At 40.2% G+C, this 25,176-nt stretch overlaps 1 protein-coding gene across 11 annotated transcripts in view; it reads left to right on the forward strand.

Moving 5' to 3' along the window:
* The first annotated feature begins 412 nt into the window (after positions 1 to 412).
* WDR20 (WD repeat domain 20) overlaps positions 413 to 25,176 on the forward strand; it is a 61,722-nt gene continuing 36,958 nt past the window's right edge. For 10 of the 11 annotated variants that reach the window (XR_005860096.2, XR_005860097.2, XR_005860095.2 and 7 more), the window contains exon 1: positions 18,564 to 18,823. Coding sequence is in view for 8 of the 11 variants with exons in the window: in XM_040701266.2 (XP_040557200.2) it covers positions 18,575 to 18,823 (249 nt within the window). In the remaining 3 variants the exon portion in view is untranslated. Of the gene's footprint in view, positions 1,949 to 2,545; positions 2,649 to 7,376; positions 7,468 to 18,563; positions 18,824 to 25,176 lie in introns of those variants that run through there. The other variant, XM_040701269.2, reaches the window with a different exon arrangement.

Genomic DNA, 25,176 nt, shown 5'->3' on the forward strand with positions numbered 1-25,176 from the left:
AGGACACCGTCAGAGCGCGGGGCTCGCGCGGGCGTTTGCCGTTACTTCAGTCATCGGGGTGAGGGCGGGCTCCGCGCGTGCGCTGGGGGGTGAGGCGGTGCGCGCGCTCCCTATTCGCTCAAGCGGCCGCTCGGCCCCGCAGCCGGGGAGGGGTGGGGCGAGTCGGGCGCATGCGCGTGCGGGGGTGGCCGCTGAAGGAGGTGGGGTCGGCCTCGGGGCGGTTGTGCAAGCGGCGGTGATGTCATCGCGGCTCTGCTCCTTATAGAACGTCCTAGAAGGGACTGTGCTCGCGCTGCTCTGGCGCGGTCTCCAGAAGGGCCTAGAAGCTGCTGCGCTTCCCCCCCCTTCCCCCTCCCCCCTCTTCCCGCCTTCCAAAGAGCCCAGAAGCGGGGTGTGCGCTGGGAGCCGCCCCGTCTTCTCTCAGAACTGTGTGTGCGCCGGGCGGCTCCCACTGAGCCGGCTGTGCAGGTGGCTGCGGCTCCCCTCGGGCAGGCTGGGGCTGCCGGGTCGGGCTGGGCCGGCTGCGTGATTCACATCACAGCGGTGCTGTGTGGAGCGTTTCGCCTAATGGGGAAAGCAGACCAGCTGCTCACACAGCAGATATTGGTCTAAGGGCTGAGCAAGGCTGTGCCTCTCAGTACATAGACTTGTTTGGGATAAAAAGAGCTGAGGGAGCAATTCCAAGAAGCTCAAAAGGCCTACATAGCAATGCAGTTAGCTCAGGGTTTGAGCTCTAACAGCAGATGCTGGGCAGATACCACTGCTGTTGCATTTATTAGATCCCAAGGCCTGAAACCCACTGGGGTTCCCAGGCTGTGCACAGCCTTTACTACCTCTCAGTGAGAATATCAGACTGCATGCCTTTCTCCATTTTGTGATCAAAGTGTATGTCTCCTTACAGCGAGCAGCTCTGCAAGGGGGCTATTTTTACATCCCGAACGACCTGATCGGGAGCGAGGCATTAAATGCAGGCCTTTTGTGTCTCAGGAGAAGGATCTGCATCACATGTGTTCCAGACTGGCTTCTGAAACTTTCCTCTTGGAGCTGATCCACTTCTGGGGATATAAATACTACCAAGTGAATGTACATGTTAAAATTGTTCAGTGATGGAAGCATCTCTGCAAGGAGAATCTCCTTTTTGTGAAGAACAGCCGTTTATTTATTTGAGGAATCAAAAGGATGCTGTTTCTGTAAGGAAATTCATCCTAGGTCCAATTTTTTTTTTTGGCATTTTTGTTGTCTTTTGGACATACTCCAAACAGCTATCTAGGTCAGCATCTGACTGACAGGAGAATCTAATTTCTATGTGCATAACCTGCTCTTATTCCAGTTAAGCATCCTAAATTATGCTGGGTAGCACACCCTGTGAGTTAGATATGACAATGCTTAGCTCTATGAACGCATCTAACTGGAGGTCCTTAAGCTGAGTCTGATGTTCTTCGCATCCTTTATTCTGCAGTTTGACCTAAACAAATATCTGATTGAAATGGGGCCTACAGGCTTGACTTTGTTTTAGAGCTGTGTCTTTCAGGGAATTTTCAGTCCTTTTTGTTATCTTCTCTGACAAACGAGAAGATAAATTAAGTATATGTTCAAAACCAGATGAGGAGTTAAAATTACAGCTTGCTTCATTGCAGTTTCTGCAGTATCTGCATCAGGATCTGCACTTGTGCAATGACTTAGAGGACCTTGCCCTTCTGAGCAGAGATGTTATACGAGCAACATAAACAGAGGACCAAAATATGGCCTTAATTAGAAAGAAAAATTAATTGTAGTGTCAACAATAATGCAAGACGGTGTAACGTTAGCTGCTGGACTGCATACAGAAGAAATCAAACGGTGAGAGTGAAGTTATTTACTCAGTTCTAAGCCTCTGAGAAAGCTGGATTTCAGCCAGTGCCCAGCCTAGAAAGTTCCGCGGTTCCACCCAGGCCACTTCACTTCTTTGGTACTTACACTGGTTGTGTTTTTGCTTTACTCCTCGGGTCTGATTTTGCAGTTACTGTCAATGCGTTACTTTTTCTTTCTCTTGAGAATGGAAGTCTACAGAATAATACATTCTGATATCCTTTCTAGAGTGTAACATGTTCCTTTCATTGCACAGTGACTGGTTTCAGGTGTATTTCAGCTGCTTTACTTGTCTGCTTCCTTAAAGCAGCTTAATGGCTTTTAAAGGCTGTGTAATAAAGTGTGACAGTTATACCCAGTGTATCTTTCATGCTTTTCTTAGATGAAAGGTTGTCTTGATGTAGTATACATTCTATAGGACATACCTTTTAGGCTGAAGCTCTTTTCAGTTCCCATCAACTGGAATGTTTCCTAACACGTATGTGGATCAAAATAACTGAGGTATTTTAGTGAACTGCTGGACTATTACCATCTTTGCACATCTCTCCAGTACTTTTCTTTCATGTAATATCCTACTAAAATTATTTACATGTCCAAAATTTTAAGATTGCCACTTTTATCGAAATATTAAACATGTTTTTCATAAGTAAATATTTTACTTTCTCAACTCTTGACTAACATGGATTCTGTCATTCAGATTTAGGGATATACTGAATGTTAAGCATGTGAAGACCAGTGCAAGGTTTTACTTGTGCCCAGGATCGCAGGCCTTCATACGGTCTGATGGCAACATGACTGAGGTAATAATTCTGTTTTTCTTTTGTGATTGAGCTGCTTAGCTTTCAAAAGCAGACTGAATTGTATTTTCTTTCCAAAATTGTTTGACAAAACCAGTAGGAAAAGTAATCTCATACCAAATCATCCGAGTTTTGCGAGCTCTGCTTACCACCAATCCCTGTGTGCCTGTGTAAAGATAATACTTTCTTCAGGGATTTTGAACAGTTCTATATTCTTGTTCTGTTATGCAATGAGTGCTGGTGAAGACTGACATTTTGTTCCCGTGGTTCTTCTATTTTAAATGATCACAGTTTCATATTGCTTCAGATTTTGGCTAAAATGTTGCAGACTTGATTTCTGCCAGTTCAGTTAATTTGGGGAGAAAATCTGTTCAAAATATTTCCCTTTTCTTAACTGAGAGATTAGTATAATTTCATGTGTTAACAAACAGTTCTATTAATGGAGGAATTGCTGAAGCCTGATATTTTCCAGTCCTTTGTTCTTTGTGCATTCACACACAGGTTTGTTCTGTTCCACATCCCCTAGCCATTTCACTGCCCCAAATCCATCTATCCTTTGATTTACTGCCTGGACAAGAAGCAGCACATACTGTGGCTGCCGCACACATGCTTACTGAGCAGCCAGCCGTTGCCTCCCAGCTCTTAGGCTAGACAGACAGCAAGGATGAAGCTGGATGCCCCTGCACCTTCCTTCAAAAGAGGCTACAAGGGGATGCATCTCTGCTACCCATCTGTTCATTTTCTAGGACTTCCAACATCTCTGTGATCTCTATTCCTTTGTTAGCTTTAATTGAATTGTGTTCAGAGAAGGGCAACAAAGCTGGTGAGGGGTCTGGAGCACAGGGCTTATGAGGAGCGGCTGAAGGAGCTGGGATTGTTCAGTCTGGAGAAGAGGAGGCTCAGAGGAGACCTTATTGCTCTCTATAACTACCTGAAGGGAGGTTGTAGTGAGCTGGGGGTCGGCCTCTTCTCTCGTGTAACTAGTGATAGGACTACAGGGAATGGTTTCAAGCTGCGCCAGGGAAGGTTCAGGCTGGATGTTAGGAAATACTACTTCTCTGAAAGGGTGGTCGGGCACTGGAATGGGCTGCCCAGAGTGGTGGTGGAGTCACCGAGCCTGGAGGTGTTCAAGGAATGTTTGGATGTTGTGTTGAGAGACATGGTTTAGTGAGAGCTGTTAGTGATGGGTGGATGGTTGGACTGGGTGATCCTGTGGGTCTTTTCCAACCTTGGTGATTCCGTGATTCTATGAATTGCTTAAATAAGTCAAGATTACTAAGAAGGGTTTGATGGACGACAACAACATTGCAGCATGTTTCATTGCCTTAGGAAACTAGACTAAAATAATTCTTCCCTTTTCTTTCTCCCCCTCTTTTTTTTTTTTTTTTTTTTAAACAGATGTTGTACCCAGAATTTATGGTACTAAAATAAATAACAGGGGGAACCGGCCATTTATTCACTGAGATTTCCTACTTCAAACATTGCTGTAAATGCAAAAGCAAGAAAAACCCAACAACCACAATACTCAGTTGAAGCAAATCATTGCCTTTTTTTTTTTTTTGTCGGAATCTGAGCAATTCAGATTTGGTTCAGATTTGAACCAAATGTTGAAGAACCAGGTCTTTTAAAAGCAAAACTGTTCCATACCAACAACACATACTATAAAATTCGAGAAGGCTCCAGGGAGACCTAACTGGCCTTCCAGTACTTGAAGGGAACTTATAAACAGGAGGGGGACCAACTTGCTAAACAGTCTCATAGTGATAGGACAAGGGGGAGTGGCTTTAAAAAGGGAGGAGGTTTAGGTTAGATGTTAGGAAGAAATTCTTTACTCAGAGGTCAGTGAGGCCCTGGCACTGCTGCCCATAGAGCTATGGGTGCCCAGTCCCTGGAGGTGCCCAAGGCCAGGTTGGATGGGTCCCTGTGTGGCCTAAGCTGGTGGGGGGCTGGTGGCAGTCTTGCATTTGCTGCTTTCCTAAGGATAAGACCCATACCTGTTCTCTAGATACATTTGCATTTTATTAGAGGATTTAATTATAAAGTTCTATTGAACTTAAAAATTAACAAAGAACAAAGTAAAGCATGCTGGAAATTATTTAATATTCAAAGCATTGAAATAATACTCAGGAAAACTGGGTTTTATTCTTGGTTCTCCCACAGGCTTCTTTGGTGTTGCTGAATAAGACTTTTTTTTATATATTATTTTTATAAGCCACAAAGAAATGAAATGAAATCTGCATAGAGAATTTTAATTCCGGCATTTAAGTAATTCTTGAGTGCTTGATGTTGTAGTCTTAGTGCTTTTGAAATTAATTCTGTCTGAGTTCTGAGACAGATTTGTCATGTTATCTCAGTGCTTCAGGGTTTTTACGTATGGAAAACAAAACTGCAGCATTGAAATCGCCTATACTGTAGATTTCAGAAAACTGACATAAGTAGAAAGATGTGGAAATGTATGTCTGGATTTCTTTAGCGCATGGAATTATGCATGTAAAACCTGCGTTAGCATAATGAGATGGAAAGCTGGCTAGGGATTGCTGGCTGAGCAAAACACTGTGCTTTCTTAACACTATTCATTAGGCTGTCTTGTTTTCTACTTTCTCATGTCTTATTGGGAGATGATCTTTAGGTCACAAAAGAAGTGATTTGTACCAGAAATACTATCAGTCGTCACTTAAATGTTCTTGTTGTGGAAGGGTTCTTAAAAGGCAGAGAAGAAAACAACTTCCTAAAATGTTGTCGTGCTTCTGAACTGTAGGTGGCAGCAATAATTGTATGGAACAAGGGCAACATGTATGGAAACAGGCATCATTCTTCTAACAGTTTATGGTTTTTGAAGTACACGTTAGAGTATGACAACAGTCAGTCGTTGCTCTCAGAAGGAATTCTGAGTTGACTTGTACTGTTCAAGAAGAATACATTGGTTATAACAGCAGTCAACGTTTCCAGTACTAACACATGCCAAGTGTAACTTATAAAAGCTCAGCTGCATAGAAAGGCTGAGAGAATGAGCATGGAATGTGGAAAGGCCTCAGCATGGTTGTCTAATCTTAACATAAATTACTTTATATGCTGTCTGTTACAAAATAAATAGACTTTAATCAGTATAATTTAATATTTTAGGTCTGTCTTTGCATTCTGTTGTGACTGGAAAAAGAAATACTGTATTGGAGTTGTACACCATATATCCATATTATGACTTACACTTTCCCAGAACCGGCGCATAGTGATGCACTTCCTAGCTGTGACTATACGTACAAACCTAGAGTTATACCTATGAAAACATAGGGACAAAGGACATCCTTCCACAGGGTTACAAGTGCTTCTTCCCACTATTTGTTTCTGCTCTTTCAGAGCACTGTAAGAGGACCGCAGTACCTGCTTTCTAAAATGTGTGTTGTCATTGTCCAGCATGAGACAAAAAAAACCCACTACATATATTTACATGGTTTGGAGAATGACGGTAGAACACCATAACCATCAGAACGCCTTTAAAGCAAAAAGCAATCAGAAACAGGAATGTTAGCTTTGTAAGAAGAGGTACGGTCACAGCTGTAGCTTTAATTTATCTACAGTTAAGATTTTTTTTTTCCATTTATGGGCCTAAGTTGCAATAGATCCTGACTCAGGAGAAAAAACTTGGTGACAAAAAAGCCTCTTCCAAAGAGCAGCTGGTGTGACTGAGAAGCTTCAAACAAAAGTCTGGACTTCCCATGAAGATATTAAAAGTTGTGGTGGTGGGAAAGTCACACCACTAGAATAACAACAGAGCCTTATCAAGAAGCGTGGAAATAACCTGATATTTTTTCCCTGTTTATATTCAGATTATAAAAGCTGGATTCAGTATGACAGCAGAAGTTATAGTTTAGATGCATGTTTCAACAAAGCTTTGAGAAATGACAGAAATGTAAAAAATGTGCAAGCTCAGTTCCAGAAGGAACATTGTTAGCACTTAAAACAGAAGTCATGGAGTTGATTGTCTTTAGTATTTCAAACTTAGGAGATCATCTTTACTTTCACATTCTATACTTAGAAGAAAAAGAAATTGATTTAAATCTGTCCCAGGAATCTGTAGCACTTGGTTGATAGATTTTCTTCTGTAATTATGGACTACTTGCAGGTAATTATGGGTTAAGTCTTCAACATCTATCCATGATGAACATTCTGTTTATGTGCAGTTTAATGTTATGTTTCTTCTGTGTCAGATCAAAAGATGCCTTTCTTAGGGGGAAAGAGGGAAACAGGACAGCCCTGAATCTCAGCTTTCTCTCCAAAGAATGCCAAAAAAAGAATAGCAGCAGTAAGATAATCTTGATTAAAGCTGGCTATGAATAGGTACTTTGAGAAATTTTGTCCAGAACTGTATGAGTTCTTGATTAACCACACATAAATTAATCTGTAGGCTATGCTATAGGAAACAGGCACGGTGAATTACAGGGAAAGTCAGTTTTCATCACTTTCAAAGTGATGTTTCCTGCCACAGTGAGGCAAATCTCCTGCAGTAACTTTGCCATTTATACTGAAATCCTGCTTTGCAGTCAGATGAGCCAAGGGTATTCTTAGCCCGTTAATATGAATGTCAGTATAATGCAGCTGCTCTACAGTGCTTTACATTATAAAAGTAGGACAGACTAGAGTTATTAGAAGTCACCAGTTTATTTGTAAATCAGAGCAGTGCTGGTTGGTACTTGCCAGTAGATAGTTCTGACTCCTTTGTTTTTCCTCCCACAGGTTACTAAAAAAAAAATCATTTCAGATGCTGAATGGCCAGGTTATCTACATCTCCACGTAATCTGGATTGGATATGTCTGGAATAGTGAAAGTAAGCTTGTTTTGTTAAATTTAAGTTACTTTAAATATTTCTCCAGTGTTTAAAACAAAAATGGCAACTTTGCTTTAACCAGAACAGTTCTTTATTATAAAATAAAACTATACAAAATTAATGATCAAATGCATTTTCTGTGCCTTGCTTTTGCTCTTTTAGAGTAGATCTACAAAGGTGAGTTGCAAGAAGGAGCAATAAAGGACTGGGATATTAGAAGAGATTTTTCATATTTTTACTTTTCCAGGGCACAGCTGCTCTTTGTGATGAGTTACCTAAAATTGTATTTCCTCAGATCATTTGGTCAAAATGAAATATCTGTCCCTTACCCACAGTTCTGTAGAACTTTTAAAACTTTTTTTATCTGATAGAAATGCAGTTTTGAGTCTATACCAAATATAACCATGAGGATTTGGCTACATTCTCCTTAGTTGTCTGAGATGGAAAATTACAGTGGTCTGTTATTTTCACTAGAAACCTCTGCATTTGCATCCCTGTTCTATTCTTTAATTTACATGTTATTTCCATCCTCACTGTCTTCCCTGCATGTCAATGCTTTTTTAGGACTATGGGTTGGTATAGGTTATATGAGAAATATTTCCAACTCCACTTTGCATTTCATGGAGTTCATTCATGAACTATTTTGGAGCTAAAATCATAAAATTGCTGCTTAAAAGACATAATTACTACATTGGTCAGTGTCAACCAGACCTCTTCTTTGGCCATAAATGTACAGCTCTATGGTATATCAGTATAAGATATATATTCAAAGTTTATTACTTTACTCACATAATTAGGATGTTCAGCTACAAATCTGTATTTTCATTGTCAAATAGTCCAGATTTTAACAAAAGTACCAGCTGCATCTGACTATACTCACCAGCATTAGTGTTAGTTTTATAAGATATCCTCTGAGTTGCTGAGTGAGAAGAGCAATATATAGATTAGACTTGTAAAAAGTATAAACATATAGATAATTGTCTTAAAGAGATCATCAGGAAGAAAAATCCAGAAATTATCACAAACATAATACTGAATCTTTCTTGTAAACATTAATGCTAACAGTACAAAGACAGCTTAGTTACTGCTGTACTAGTAGCATCTGGGCATGCTGCAAGGACATTAGGTATTCAACTGGTGTTTCCAAGTGTGTACTATTAGCATCTCAAACAAGACACTTACAGAGAGTGTAATTGGATAGCTGATGAATTGAGAATGCCCCTTCACAATTCCTTTGATTTGCCATTCTTCCAAATGATGTCTTTGGTCTTCTGTAGGATTTAAGATAATCTCTGTTATGCAGCACAGAAGTATCCCCTGAATGAAATCTGAAAGTTTACATAAACTGTTTCTGAAATTAAGGATCAAGATTCTCTTGCTATGAAATCTATGAGAATATACCTGAGAATGATGAACTGATGCTTTATACCCATTCTGTGATCCAATAAACGTAGCAACTGCAGAAATTACAGCATTTTACTTTCCCCCAATTTTCAGAATCCTGATGAAGTGCAGCAGTATACAGCAATACATGCACTTCAAGAATGATTTGATATAGCAGAAGTTCATTAAGCTGACCTTTTTCTTTAAATGTTAGACTTACTAAAACTGAAATGCAGCAGTGTTGTAATGTGTGATTCTATCTTTATTCTCTTGCTATACGAATTTCAGTCAGTGGTTATTACCCAGCCAGGGCAACTTTGCTGCTAATGTTAGAACTACTGTTCTATTGTGCACCTGTGCTCCCACGGCTGTTCTGCAACATACTCACTTGACATTAATGAGCTACTAGACAGAGAACAGTGAATTCAATTCACAATCATTTATCATTATTAACAATGACAGCAAGAGAGCCTTGCACTGAAGGTGATCTACATACTGCCTATCATTTTGCTTTGTGACCCCAGTCACATCTGTAGCCAGGAAGGCAGAGAAGAATCAAAGCTCAAACAGACTAGTCCCAGAGCTATCAGCACAATAAATGTTTCTATGAAAGCTTTAGTGCCAGAATTTGCAGCAGTAGTAGAGTCAGCTTGAGTTGTCCTGTGCCTGACTACATGATGGTCAGAATACAATTGTGCTCACTGAGTCAGGCATGCCCAGGACTCGGCTAGTCTAGATCAATAAGGGCTAGAAGTCTGATTCTCTTCAGAAAAAAACAAAATCAGAAGGTTTGAGCATCCTCAGGCTATACGTAGGAACTCAGCTGTATTTTACTAGCTGAGTCACAATCATATCTAGATTAAATGCATCCAATAAATTGCAAAACGGCTCCCCCCAAAAGGCTTCCTTTTTGAAGTAGAAAGTGTTGATGAGCATCTACTGCAGCCTGGAAGGCAAAAGTCTTTCTCTTTTCATCCACTGGCTGATCTTGAGTTTGTGCAGATTTAGTGCTAATAAGGGTAAACGGGACTGAAAACTCACTGTGTGTATATACATACAAACTTGACTGTGGCTTATGACTTTTTAAACTGACTGGAAAAATACAAATAATTTTGGATATATGTTTTGAGAGTGAAAGACAGAAAAGCATAATTACCGTTATAGATGTATTATTAATACTTTATATTTTGGACTTGCATTCTCTGATTTCTAATTTCTTGCTTAAGGTAAAGGCAGCATAAGATGAATAATTGTTTAATCAGGAGGAATTTAGTCAACTTTTTTATGTAGTCAGGTTGTGTCATAAAACAAGAAAAGTAATCATGTGATTTGGCTTATTACCACTAATTAATTTCCTATTTCCATTTTGGGACATTACAGAGTTTAAATTTTACTGTTATGACAGAAAAACAGACACTGGAGATTCTTCTCAGTCTCCTTAGCAGAAATGTGACCTGTGTTGGAATGCTCTGATGTAATTGAATTTAATGAACACATGTGAGATTTTGGGGGAGAATAAGAAATACTGGCCTAGCTGGTATAATGAATATTCCATTCAAGTCAGAATAAGACTGCAAGGAAACACATTTTACTGAAAGGACACACCAGACAGTAAAATCCCTTCTGTTGCTCATTTAAAGGTAACTACTTCTGAAAGTATCTAAATGTGTAGAGTTCCCTTTTAGGGTATGCTTCTATTTAATGTTCCTATTTAAGGTATATTTAAAGTCTCCTTTATTCACCTTTTTTGAACAAAGGCTGTGAGAGCCTTATGTCTCACCAGTAGCTAGTGCTGTTTTGTCCACAGTTCTCTCCAGCCACAGCTGTGAGAAGAAGACAAGAAATGGAACACATTATGGTTTAGGCTATCTAGAATGATTTAGAATATTACGATAAGATTACGTTTGAATTTTCCAAGGGAACTGATGGAAAGAAACCTACTGTAGTCACATTTCAACTTGCCTTAGCAGAGCAACTAATCTTCATCAGCTAGGTCTGGCAGTAAAAGATTGACTGTTATCACTCATTTTTCTACAGTCTACTCTGTGTAGATAACCTTCAAGTCACACTTTTTAAAATAAGTCCATCACTTGCTTTAGACATGCAGTGGGAGAGGGAGTGTAAATAGAAACTGAGTAAGACTTATCAAGCATGGAGCAAGTTAGACTTCCAGTTGGACGAGTACTTAGCATGCATTAATCTGACATACTGTATATCAAAGGCTGACTGGGTTTACTAACCCATATGTTAGAAGCAAACAGCCTTCTCATTTGTTATCTAGAAACAAACATCCTGATTCTGTACTTCAAAAGAACTCTTATGCTTACAGCAAGTATGTAAAACGCTACATACTAAAAATAATGTTGACTTACATCAGTCTTGCACAAATATATATCATTGTGTAAAAGCTAAACTTACAGAATCACAGAATAGTTAAGGACAGAAAGAACTGTGTTGGAGGTCATCTCATCCCACCCCCCTGCTCAGGGAGAATCACTGAGAGCAAGCTGCCCAGAACCACTAATAGCTCCTCTGAAAGGAACCCACTGATGGCTGTCATCCCTTCTCAATTACACAAAGTGGATCACAACTGTGTCCAAGAAATAAACTTAAAACTAAACCTTCTGCTGAAGCAGTGGAGATAGATGAACAGACTCTGCTTTGTCACACATCATCTCAGCTTGAAGTGCACTTGAAGAACAGAAAAGGAGGATACATCTGTTTGTGAATAGCTGAAGTGCATTATAGGACTGTTCATATTTGTGAATGCAGATGAAGATAGTAGTACCATAACTTGCAAGATGAATCCATTAAAACAGAAGAAAAGCTTAGAAACTAGTTAATCTATACTAACAAGGATTCCTCCTTGGTGCTTGCACTATTGCTACTGTGACAAAGAGAGAAGGGAATGTGGGTCTCTTTGTATGTCCCACCACTCACCTAAGAGCTGGAACATGTGAGTTCAGCATGAAGTCTGTCTGGTTTGCAATGCAGTTAGAATTCACCAGATGGGGCTAATACAGCAAATATAAATATTCTCTATAGAAGTCAAGTCATACTTGAAGAAACATATGTAGAGACATGAGATAACAATATATACTTATATACACGGCACAGCAGTTATAACTTTCCAAAAGTCTTTTTTAAAAAATGTTAATCTTCATAGTGAATTCATTATTTAAAATAGATATTTTATTTTGATAATTCTTAATATTTGATTTTTTTAAAACAAATTAACTATTTCAGCAATTCACCACCACCAATATCTGTCTCAGGAAATATGTAGGTTTCTTATTTTTATATATATATATATATATATATATATATAAATCTCTAAACAACTGTAAAGCTGCAAATATAAGAAGGGAAGTTCAAGCTTATAAATGCATATGGCTTTCCTTTATGATATGGTTACATGACTGATCTTGTCTCCTAAGTCCATCTCTCAAATTCAGCTTCATATGGAGACTCTGAACATACTTAGACATCACAGTAAAGTTTTAATTAGCTGATTTAAAAAAAAAAAAAAGTAAATTCCTGCATGCGCTGTATCTCCAAAATGACCTTATCTATGTCAAATCATCAAATCAGAAAGTTATTATTGAAAATTGAAGTAATTGCCTATGTCAGATGGACATTCTTTATATTCTGCCATGTCTTTAATTAGTGATTCTATTGCTTTGCCATCAATGGCAACGGAAATACATTAAAATCTGGTATGTATCTATCCCGTGTTTGATTTTAGCATGATAAACCTACTTAAGAAAATAAAAACAATGAACAAATATACATCAGATGGCATTTAATTCAACCTGCTGAACAAATATTGGCAAATGACATAAATCATGTTACTATGTCACACCATGTCACAGAAAGATGGAGGCATACCTTGTCTACATAGGTAACTTTCAAACTAGTTCAAACTAATCCCATCACTTACAATAGGAGAAAGAGAGTAAGAGAGAAACTGAACAAGTTTCACTGCACACAGAGCAAGTCAGACTTCCAGTTACACAGGCATTTACAGTGCTGAAAGCTTCAGTGCTGATAATTTTTTATGAACTAAAATTTTTGTGTGCTAAAATTATAAGGTATATATGTTAATGACATAAGAATACATGTCATAGCAATAAATCTCCTTTCTCTTCAGCCAATCCCCCTTCTCTTTGCCTTGTAGATCACAAAATCCCTATGATAAAAACAACGATTCCACTTTGACGTAAAAATAGTATTGGGAAATTTTGTCTAAATGGTTACACAGTTCCACTCACCAATCTTCCAGATCCCAATATGAGTAATTTCTGGACATGATGGATGTCCAAGTGAATTTAACTTATGACCTTGCCTTGCAAATGAAAGTCATGAGCATGACCATAATAATGACCATAATGAGGCCAGCACATAATCCAGAGAAATGAGCTCTCCTTTCTATAAACATGAAATGATTCAACTAGCATTGAATGAACAGCCTGTGCTACACAGCATCCAAAGCACTTTTGCTTCAGTGAGCCCATAAAAAGTTCCATTAGGATATAATCTATCTAAAATTTCAGTCTTTCAACTGGAACAATTTGGAGCCAGTCATTCACGCTATGGAATTGAAATTGCACTTGTGACACTGATGAAGAATCTTACAAGAATTGAGAGAAAGCAAATAGCCATTCTTCCAGTGAAGATCTTTGCAGCATGTTTATTTTGAGAAAATACTGTCTTGTGAAAAAGATGATAAAAGAATGCAGAACATGCATAACAAGCTTTCAGATCCTCTTTGAGAAATACCCTAAAACACTAAGAAAACAACTCCATCCAGGTGTTCTTAGCTTGTGGATTTCTAGATTAATCCTCTCTTCAGTCTTTTTCAGAAATCAAGTTTGAGTGCCAGCAAACAGAAGAATAACAATTTTGCTGTTGCCAAAGTACTAAATCTAGGCAGTAAGCAGTTGAGTAGTCAGGACAGACAACCCATCCCCTAACAAGCAAGCCTTATTGAAAATGTGCACTACTATGCAAAACTGAGACAGAAAAACCATGTAGTTGCTATTAAAAAGATCTCATAATCAATTAGATGGCCTAATAGATGGCCTGAAGGAGACTGGGGAACCTAGGATAAATTTGTTTTAGGCTGGTAATCATTGAATCATAGAATGGCTTGGGGTGGGAGGGACCTCAAGGATCATCAAGCTCCAACCCCAGTGATGCAGGCAGGGCTGCCATTCTCCATATCTAATACCAGACCAGGTTGCCCAGGGCCCCATCCAACCTGGCTCTGAACTCCTCCAGGGACGGGGCATTCACAGCCTCTCTGGGCAGCCTGTTCCAGCACCTCACCACTCTCTTGGTAAAGAACTTCCCCCTTATATCCAACCTAAATCTTCCCTCCTTCAACTTAAAACCATTTCCCCTTGTCCTGCTTCTAATGCTTCCCTTTCCATAGCTGTTACACTCTGTTCTTTCCAAGGACACTTTTCTCAGATTTCCTTATTTCCTGTTCTGCTTAAAGGAGATTTATATCACACAATGGCAGCCAGGTTTCTTTTTAATTTGCATGGCTGACTAACTGTTAACTAACTGTTGTTCACGCCAACTGCAAGTTGCTTGGCTGACGTGCAAAACTTATCAATAAACATGTACAATCACAACATGATCACCAAGAAGACTTGCCCAATAAAAACCAGCTGAATGAAACAATATTTACATACTGAATATTTTGATGCTTAGGTTACAAACATGAGTGGCTATTGCAGACTGCAATTTAGGCACGTTCCTTGCCTTCCTGATGGCACTAACTTCTCACACTACAGCACTGATAACATCACTGTCTAGAAATACCAGTTTTGTAAACAACTCAGTTATTGCTGCTGAACAATGATCAGACTTTGCTTATTCACAACTCTGTCATTCCTCCCTTGGATTACAGCAGTACCATATGTATGGGTAAATGGTCTTCCATATCTAGAGAATTTTGAGAAGCGCATTATGCTGCAGCACATTTACGAACACAGCTATTTGCAGGCTTATCAAACCAGTCTCTCCAGCATTCCACTGAATTTAAATTAAGTTCTTAATATCAGTCTTACCTTCAGAGAACATAATTTAGGGGATAGCTAAGACTTCAAGATAAGAACTGTTTTTGTCAAGAATAGCAGTCTTCGCTATGGAGGTAAGCTACTCTGTTCAGGAGATAACTTTCAGAGAGCTGACTGCAAACAGCAAAATGAACTCATTCTGAGACACAACAGATTTTACTGTCAATCAATTCCAACTGCAAAGCAGGTATCTTTTACCTTGTCTTCTTTAATGCAAATGTTTTTTTCTTTCTTTAGATATCCATATATTTTTAATTAATAAGCCCCCAAAGCTATGAAAACTTTTTTTTTTCACATACTTCTGTTCTTGGGGAGACGACGGCACAAAACCACAATATATTCTAGCTGAGTAGACACCTACATGCTTTTCTAACAGCCTTATGTTTTGTAATACATATCACAATTCATTATCACGTTTATTTAGTATTAGTGGCTATGAAGAAATTCTCAATGCAAATACAGAGTCTAGATGTGCTGCTTACATATCTGCGTATACCCGTATACCTGTTAGTAATTCACACACATCAATAATTTGGTAAGAAGTAACACATTGCAAAGCTTTTGATACTCTGAGGTTGGTCACCCATTAAATATCTAAATTCTTTTTGGCATCAGTAGTCCAAGAAGATATGACAGACATACTACAGTTGATAAATACTACAGAGATGGGCTCCTGATTTCTGCCCCATAACTGCTGGCAGTGCATACCACAAGAGATGCTTTTAGCATGATGGAATAGGGTGTAGTCACCTTTTTCTTTTTTCTTTTTTTCCTCAATAGTGCTGATAAAAGCATCAGTGAAAGCACCACTGATCTCAGCTGTTGCACTTGCAGGGAAGTAACAGACGGCATTCAAATTCAAGCATAGAAAAGTTTTGTTAATAACTGTGCTTGGATCACCTAAGCTTTAAAGCTGTAGTTTTCTCAAGGCCAGCAAACGCTCTATTTATACTGCAGCCTGAAAAGCTGTAGGGCCAATTTATGCTCTGCATAAATCAATCTCAGAAAGCCATATTCTTTTATTAATGTTAGTGAATTTTGCTCATGTCTGCTTTCCAACTTACCAAAACATTTGCAAGAATTACAGGCACAATGCAGTAGTGATTCTGACTGACTTTTATTCATTGATTGTGCATACAAAACACATCCATGGGTGTCCTAATGGGATCATTTCAGAACCCTAATCTTTGGTTCTCTTGAAACAGAAGAGTTTACAAGTGCTACAGAGAACTTTTTCATGAGGCTTATCACTGTAATCTTTTTTCCCATTCTTTAAACTACTATTTGGTAAGGATTGTTGATAGGGCTGTACAATAGCGTTCTTGTGACTTGCAGCTGTGTTTTTCGAATGAATATTTGTCTTGGATTCTCTGTGGAATCTCTCAGCAGCTTTTATTGACGTTTCTTGGTAAATGTTAAACACTACATCAATTCTTTGGCTTTCTGCATCATCACGTACTGCTGATAACCAGGTACATGTTCGCTTTATTTATATTTTGGATCACACTCATTCCATTAGTGACAGATGGTCTACTATGGTTTTAGTACAGTTTGCAATCCACACAACCCCTCCACTAAAGTTTCCTACTTAGTTTCTCGAAGTGTTCAACCAAATATTGTCAGTGTGTCATGAATAAGACATACTGAGCATGTCAACTTGGAACAACTTTTTGGGGATTAAATCTCTGTCTGTTTTGAGTATTATTATCATTTAGAGATCTTTGCTTTTCCTGCTCTTCTTTTTATGACTGAAAATATTCTGACCTTCTCTCTAGAAGTCCATTCATGAAATTTCTGCATGAAAGAACCACTCTGTAGATGAAGACTCTTAAAATAATTGCAGGTCTACTCACCTACTTCATGTACTTCTAGGAGGATATCAATACAACCTGGCAGCTGGCTGATAAAGTGACAAGATCTATTGTTCATTATTGATCGGCTTTATCTTAAGAATTTCAAGCAAGGCTTCAATACCTGGCCTCATTACAGTTTGATTATCTGTACTTGTTCAGATATCCACTAAGTTATATACTCCATCGTGCATGAGTTAACTCAGAGATCTTCAGCCGTTTCCTGTCTCTCAGCTAGTTTGTACTAATATCTTGATCAACAACAAGGCAGCATTTAGCTTCAAGCTAAATCCCTTTGAATTAAACTGATTTGAAAATAAACGTTAGACCTCAGGATTGGGCTTCTGAGTGGGCTTCTGTGATTGAACCGATGGAGTGGAAAGAAAGCAAGGTCCTGCTTCCCTCCTGCTCTGCATTTCCTGTCCCCTCTCCCTTATACAGTAAGCATTTCTCATTTAACCCATTTCACCTTTGAATCACAGAATCAATTGATTTGGAAGGGACTTGCAGAGGTCATCTAGTCCAACTCCTCTGCAATGAACAGGGACATCTACAGCTTGATCAGGTGCTCAGAGCCTGGCTCAGCCTGACCTTGAGTGTCTCTAAGAACAGGGCATGCACTACAACTTGGGGCAACCTGTTCCAGTACTTCACTACTCTTTCATAAAAATATTTTTCATTATATCCTTATATTTGAAGGGGGTAGCCACGTATCTTTCAGAAATGGTGCATGACGAGGTGAGATGAACACCAGAGTTGGTAAAGGACGTAGCAGTAGGTACTGACAGTAAAGAGGAAGCAGGACAACACCTATTGGAGCAGCTACATCAGAGCAAATCAGCTAGATGTGAAAATAACCTTGAAAGCACATTGTTACAAGGCAGTCTAACTCTGTGCTGATTTTCCTGCAGCTGCACGCTTCCAACTCCTTCCTTATTTTGGCTCTAGCAGCTGTGATGATGGAATCAGCTTGGTTGCCAACCAACAACTTGCTTGTGATTTCTACATGCAGGGTGCTTCTCAGGCTGATCTGACTCACCCTTTGGTTGCGTGATTACTGGAACTGATATAAAGGAGGCAATGGAAATGGGTACCTGAAGAGAGAGGTCAGATGCATTTCTACAGCTGGAGATCAGTCTCTGATTAGTTTAGGCCAGCCACAAGGCTGATGCAGTTACCAGAAGACACAGCCTTGCCTCCCTAGGGAAAATAACCCTTTCAGACTCTGTTCCACTTCATCCCTTATATCAGAGAAGGACATTGACCTGCTTCACCGTGCAGCTGGCTCACAACAGCGTGGGTTACGTGACAACCCGTTTTTCCAGTTAACGCTCAGCTGGGCCAACTCCCCAGCCTGGCCCTGCACGCAGCAGGCACTTTAGGCAGTCTCCCTTTATAGAACCATAGAATCGGGACAGTGGTGGGTCGACCCGAAGCGTCCAACTACGGCTGCGCGTTGATATTCGTTCTCTTTTCATCGACCCACCACAGGCAGCTCCCAGAAGAATCCCCCGTCCTCCCTCTTCCCACCGCCGCCATCTTGGGGGCCCCTTCAGCGAGCGCCCACTCCCCCCGCTCGCCGGCCCCGCCCCTCCCCGCCAAGTCCCGCCCAGGGACAGAGAGGCCAGCGCGTGCGCGGAGGCGCAGTAAACAGCGGCCGCCGCTCCTCCCCCTTACGCCGTTTGCGTGGCCGCCTCCGCGCAGGGCCGCGCGAGCGCCGGCGGCGGCGGCGGTTGCGCAGTGGAGCTACATCCGGGCACTGGGGCAGGATGAATGCTCCTTTCCAAGATGGCGGCGGAGGGAGGAGGGAAGGAGATGAACGAGATTAAGACCCAGTTCACCACCCGGGAGGGGCTGTACAAGCTGCTGAGCCACTCGGAGTACAGCCGGCCGAACCGGGTGCCCTTCAACTCGCAGGGCTCCAACCCGGTCCGCGTTTCCTTCGTCAACGTCAACGACCAGAGCGGCAACGGGGACCGGCTCTGCTTCAATGTGGGCCGGGAGCTCTACTTCTACATCTACAAGGGGGTCCGCAAGGTACCGGGGCTCGGCCGCCGCGCCTGGGGGGCTGAGGGCCTCCGCGCCGCCCGCCCGCCCGCTGAGGGGCCGCCCGCCGAGGGGGCGCGGGGCTGCGTCGTGGGCGGGGGGCAGCGGGACCGCGGGGCTGACGGCGGCCCTGCCGAACCCGGCGCCGTGCGCTGCCCGCTCAGCCGCTTGTGAGGGAGCGCTGGGGCAGGGGGAGCGTAGGCCCGGGCTGGAGGGCTGCGTGAGGGGGCTGACGCCCGCTCCTTACCGGGGGGTACGTCGCGTTCGGTGTCGCACTCGTAGGTGCGTGGGGAGGTGGGGAAGGGTGGGATCGCTTGGGCCTTCCTCGCTGTGCAGGAGTGGGGGCTGGGTTTCCAATAGCGAGGGAACCGCGGGCCTCCTTCGCTTGCTGCTTCAGGTCGGAGGTTGCCGGGCGCTAATGCCCGGCGTGATTACGGTGGTGTCAAATCCCCGCGGTTAGGGCAGAGGGAGGCTTCTCAGCTTTGGTCGGAGGGCTGCAGTATTTGCTGTAATTTTAGGCCTTTCTCACGGCTTTGAAGTGCAGACTGATTTCAGGGTTGTTCCTAAATGGAAGCAGTGCAGAGGGCTGAGTTTTAAATGTCAGGTATTTAATGCAGAGGAAGTTGCTTTTACGGAAGACGCTCGCTGGTGCAACTCGAGGTAGATAGACTCTAATGGTTAACGTTTGGTGCAGGACTAATAGCGTATGCATTTGATGTTTTGGGTTACCATATTTATGAATAAATCCTTTCTGCTAGTTGTTTCTTAGGCTCGATGACTTTATGTCATTTAGAAGAGCATATGGAACTTGTCATGCTGTATGAGTGTGTGCCACTCAATACATGAAAACACAGACCTAATGACTGTTAGGCTTCTGGTTTATGTTTCAAGGAATGGGTGTTTGTTATCTTGTATCCTTGAGACTTAGCTTCCATACGGTAAGTCCTTTGAAACCTTTCTGCCTTTAGTCCACCGTGCAATATGGGATAAGGAGGACTGGTGATGCACCCAGGACTGTGCAGAAAGCCTGCAGGTGAGGAGGGAGTCATAACTGAGTCTGCAGGCTGCTAAGCAAACACCCAAACCATCCTCTGTAAAATATAAGCATCTACTGGAGAATTAAGTCTACCTCGTTCTCTGCTTACTGTGACTTGACAGATCTGATATTTTCTGTATAATGGTATGGATCTTGGTTTTGCACTGTAGTGAATTTTCTTAACCTAGTTGTTTTAAGTGATACTTAGTCAACAGTTTCTTGAAGCGTGTCATGAGATATCAAACATTTCTACTTACAAGCAGTCGCTGTCTTTACAAGATACTGTGATAGTATCTCTGAAAATCTAGCATTTAAACTATTGTCATGTTCATGTTCTTGTAACTTGAGTTTGTTTTTTCCATACAAATTAACTGTGGAGTTCTCTTGCATGTTACAGAGCGGGCCTTTATGTAGTGTAGTAATGGTACGTGTGATTCTTGCAAGTTGTCTTAGTCACCTCTTGCCACACTTAATAGTATGATATATCATATGATATTATATATGAATAATAAAATTGAAATCTGAAGCTTGGAACTGCATAGGAAATAGGGGACTGAATAACTTTCAAATTGTAGAAATGATTTTGAGATTAGTGTTTCAATATTTTTTTTTCCTGGCTGCTAAAAGCAGCTTTTGTGCTACACAGTAACAGAGAAAACGTTAGTGAGCTTTGTGGTATACCTGTTAGAGCATTATGTATGATTTTCCTCATAGTAATATAAAATGTATGCATTGTTCAGAATTCATTTCAGTGAGCTCTTATGACGCTCACAAATGAAAATATACTTCAAAATCTTTTTATGTAATATGCTAAGTTCTGTAAAATTAATCTCAAGAAGTAGCTGAAATAAGCTAAGGAAAGTATTTAGGATGAGAATAGAGAAGGTGGGCTGTCTTAAACTTGTAATGGTTGTTTCTTTGGAATTTGTTTTGAAACCATTCATTTGAAAGACGCTTTTGTCTATGTGCAAAGTTGAGAGAAGAACAGACTGACACTTTCAACTGATGATTGGAGTTTTTTGGTATAAAAGGTTACATATTATCTGGCTATAGTTGCAGGAAGGAGCAACTGTTACCTAAATTGCTAGTATGTAAGTCTGTCTTAAAGCGGACAAACTGAACTTTGCATGTTGTCCTCTACTTGGCACTGGGGCTGGGAGAGGGACTTGCTCCACTGAAGACCAACAAATTTGTGATCCTCTGCATAATACACAACTTCTCTTTTAAGTTACTTTACAATTATTGAAGTGTCTCTTTAAAATGCTCCCTAATAACTGTCAGACTGTAATTTTCATTTTGGTGAAGTCATTAAGATCGTAGAATATAAATTGAAGTTAGTGAAGCTGTGCTGTGTATGCATCAGGTAGCTAAGATAGTGTCTTTTATTTTACTTTTCCAGAGCAAGAACAGGAGCAAACTTTAAATGTTATACTTTTATTAAAATGAGTGAAAGAACCACCAGGACTTTATTTTAAGGAGAAGTGTTTGTCTGATGCTGAGATAATTCTTGTATCAGTAATCTATTGCAGATCAGTACATTTCAAGGAGGAGTCACGCTTAAGCCATGAATAACACTTAATGCTAATGTTAAGCGAAAAGTACCACTTGTAAGCATGTTTCTTGAAATCAGTGATGCTAAGTTTCCTTTTTTTTAGTTTCCATTAAATCTTAAATATGTTGCACCTGCTATGCCTAGTATGTGAATCATCTTTTAAAGTACACTGCTAGCATATGTGTTCTGTTTAGGATATTCAAACAATAGAAAGTAAAACCTTTTCAAGATATTTGTTTAAGCTTGTTTTAGTTTCTAAGAAACCTGATTGAGGAACTATGTCCAGTGTCCAGGATGGTCGTGTTGGGATTGGAGTACCGATAAAGAATGATAGTTAGGAAGACCAGTAAGGGAGTTTTGGGTAGCATTTCAAGCTGTCTTTAGAGATTTTTCTCTTCTTAGAAAGTAAAAAAATGCATTTCCACACAAATTAATTCTTAAATGAATATTCATTAAAATAATTAAAACTCAGCTTTCTTTCTATTCTTCTTTCTTACTATCAAGCATTGCAATTACTATGAAACGTATCACCATATTGCCATGTATTCCATGGCAATGAAAGCACATCAGTTGTGAACCTCGGTTGTGGGTTTTTTCTTGTCTGTTATTTTGTTTGTGTTTTAGGGTAACAAAAACTTAATCAGTTCTCCTTCTGCTAGTAAGATAGAGCAGGCTTCCAGAAAACTATTGTTTTTTGGTTTGTGTCCACTGAAAAAGGAAGTGAACGTATAGTTTGGAAAGGAGAAATTGAACTGTGATTGAATGAGGTGGTTGCTTTACTAATGTAAGTATATAATTAATCTCAACTGTGCTGAGTGTCAGTAGGCTTTCCCTTTCAGTCCTCCTTGACTTTGATATTAAGGCAAGATGTGATCTCTTGTTAAACTGAGGGGTTGAATTTTTGTGAACTCAACTGATCTAGTGACAGCTGGAAATGATGCTCCAGCAGCGAAGTATCTTCCTGGCAGCATGCTCCTTATATCCTTGATGGCTTTGACTGTGCTCAGCCTCAGTTTGAGCTAGTTTAGCTTGTCAAAGTTCAGCTTGCTAAACTAGCAGTTCCATACATATGCTTTTTCCGGGTAGATTTTATTTTGATTTGGTGAGTTAAACCATTTCATCTTGGGTTCAGATATGAGCAAGCACAGTGAGAAAAAAGAAAGGGGTGAAGGGAAAAGGAACAAAGCTGCCTCCTGGGCTGTCAGGTTGGATCCGTTGCCTGATGAGGTCTCACCTGAGCAATGCTTTTACTGGTGCCTTAAGTCAGATTCAGAATGATTTGTTCTTTAGAGATTGTTGACTTGATCTTAATTGAGAGTTATAGATGTTAGAAGAGACTTTTTCTGTTTCATGGAGTAGAAGTATAAGGTAATCATTCAAAAATGATTGATCAAACCACGATGCATTGCTGCTTTGGATGGGTTGCCTTTTTCTGCAGCACACATCAGGAGTGAGGCCTATTGCTTGAGTCTTGCTTATGAGACAGACTTGAGGTACTTCAGTCTGGTTTGTGTCTGGTTTTGCAAAATGATTTATTAGTTGATTCATTAAGCTTGAGAAGGAGCATGCTATTTCATCATCTTTCTTGTCATAGGAATGACTGACAAGTCAAGGCTTTCTAGATTGCTGCCGACATTTAACTACCAAATCTGTTTCCCTTTTTACTAGGAAACTAGTGCATTTTCCCTCTTCCCCCCCCACCACTATAATTAGTGTATTCTCTCTGTTTATTACAAAGGCTTCTGGGCAAGTCAGCATGCAGCTGAGGCTTCAATACAGTCATATGAAGGTGCCTATTAGCAACAGTGTGGCACTGAATACGGTCTTGGTTTTTACCACACATATTGGGTTGTTACCAAATTTGAATGTCATTTAGCTTATTAATTTTTCTTTGCTAACATGTGGTAGGCTTTCCCAACAGTGGTTGTCGGTTTACTTATTTATTTTGAACTTCTTTCTTGCAAAAAGAGACTGTCTTCAGTTGTACTTCTTTTCCTGCAGCTTCCTAAAGCAGCAGTCTGTCAATAGCTATGTGATGTTAGAGTGTGTTATAATGGTATCATAGTAAAAATAGGTAGGTGGTGAGCTCAGGCTGGGGAAGGCGTGGAGGGTGGAATCTGTGTGCTTTCTTTTCAACCTTACATTGAACAATGGGCTTAGAAATAATTATATTTGTACTAAGATGAAGGTAAGCTCATATCTCAATTTCTTTTACAGCATTCTGGTAATCCCTGGTTATCAGTAAAAATACTGATGACATGTAGGATTCTTTCCTTTGCATTACTCTAAATTGCCTTCTTAAATATCTGTCTTTATTGGAATCTCCATTGTCCAGCTGAAAAGTATTATCCTTGGTTATGACTTTCGTTCTATGGAGTGTTCATCTAAGATCTTGTCTTAATGATGGAATGATGACGGGTGGCATTTGTCACTGTGCTTAGTATATTGCTCTCTCAGGGAAGAGTAGTGCTCGGCAGCTCTAGGTTGGAAGCTGGAATCTGCAGAAACAGCACATTTTCTCAAAATGTGGTGGGGAAGTGAGTTAATACTACTTGATATTGAGATATCCCTAGGTTGTATCAGGCTTCCAAAAAAGATGCACATTCCAACAATATATATCATCTATAAAAATGCTGAGATTTGTAAAGAGGTTTCTAGAGACACTTGTTCTGAGGCACACTGAGGTGTACCTACATCTTTGTGACCAGTTTTAGAATAAGAGTGCCACAGCCTTCAGACATCACTTACGCGTAGTTTTCCTATTGTTTTTCCTAATATGTAACAAAACTTTTTTCTCGAGGGGAAAAAAGCTGATTGCTATTTTCTGCTGGGGCTGTGGAGAACAACTGACTGCCTTTGGCAGCAGATCTGGATCTCTTTTAACCTTTCTTCTCACGTTGTGACTTTTAAGCGTTTGATTGCTCTTCTCTGTTAGCTTCAATTAACTAGCATTATTTGCAGTACCTCAAGGAGGTATCGCTCCAGAAAAAGGGAGAACAATTTCCTGTGTCATTCTTCTGATGTTCATGCTACCATATCGAAGAATGTTGAGATTTTTGAATTATTCTCGTGGTATTGACTTGCTGGGATGGTTTATTGCTACTTTCCTCCATGCTTTCTTTTAACTTGTCACATAGCATTTTCATTCAATTCTGTTCTACTAGCTTTATTAAAAGGTGTTTTTATTTCCAATTCTGTGCAGCATACTGCAAATAATCCTTCTAATCTTGTTAATCACAAGTTTGATGTGTTTTCTTGTCCTTAAAAAACAAAAAAACCTTAAAAACCATGATACTTAGCTTGCTTGTAGGTGTCACATGAGACTTACCAGAAGTGTTCCTAATGTCAGGGCGTTGTTTGCTGCTGACCTTTTTCTTACAGTGTGGTTATTTTTCTTTTCTTTTTCAGAATACATTTAGATTGATTCGATGCTGACTTTTGGCAAATTTGCCATCTGTGGAATTCTCTCTTGATTGTCTAGGTGCTTATAGATATTACTTCGGTGCTTTTCATACCAAGAAAAGGCTGTCTGCTGTAACTGTCAAATTCTACTACAAAGTTTTTGGCTGCTAGAAGTATTGTGGAAAAGAAATCAGAACTTTCCTCAAATGTGTCTGATGTGATCCTGTAGCTGGATAAATATTTCTGTTTTGTGCTATGAGGGCTTGTCTAGTCCATATTTATTCAGGCGTTGTGGATGTGACAGAATTAACCCTCCTAAAAAGATACTGCGGATTTGATTGGATGTGATTTTAT

The sequence above is a fragment of the Gallus gallus genome, chromosome 5 (genome assembly GCF_016699485.2).
Source record: "Gallus gallus isolate bGalGal1 chromosome 5, bGalGal1.mat.broiler.GRCg7b, whole genome shotgun sequence".
Classification (NCBI taxonomy): Eukaryota; Metazoa; Chordata; class Aves; order Galliformes; family Phasianidae; genus Gallus; species Gallus gallus.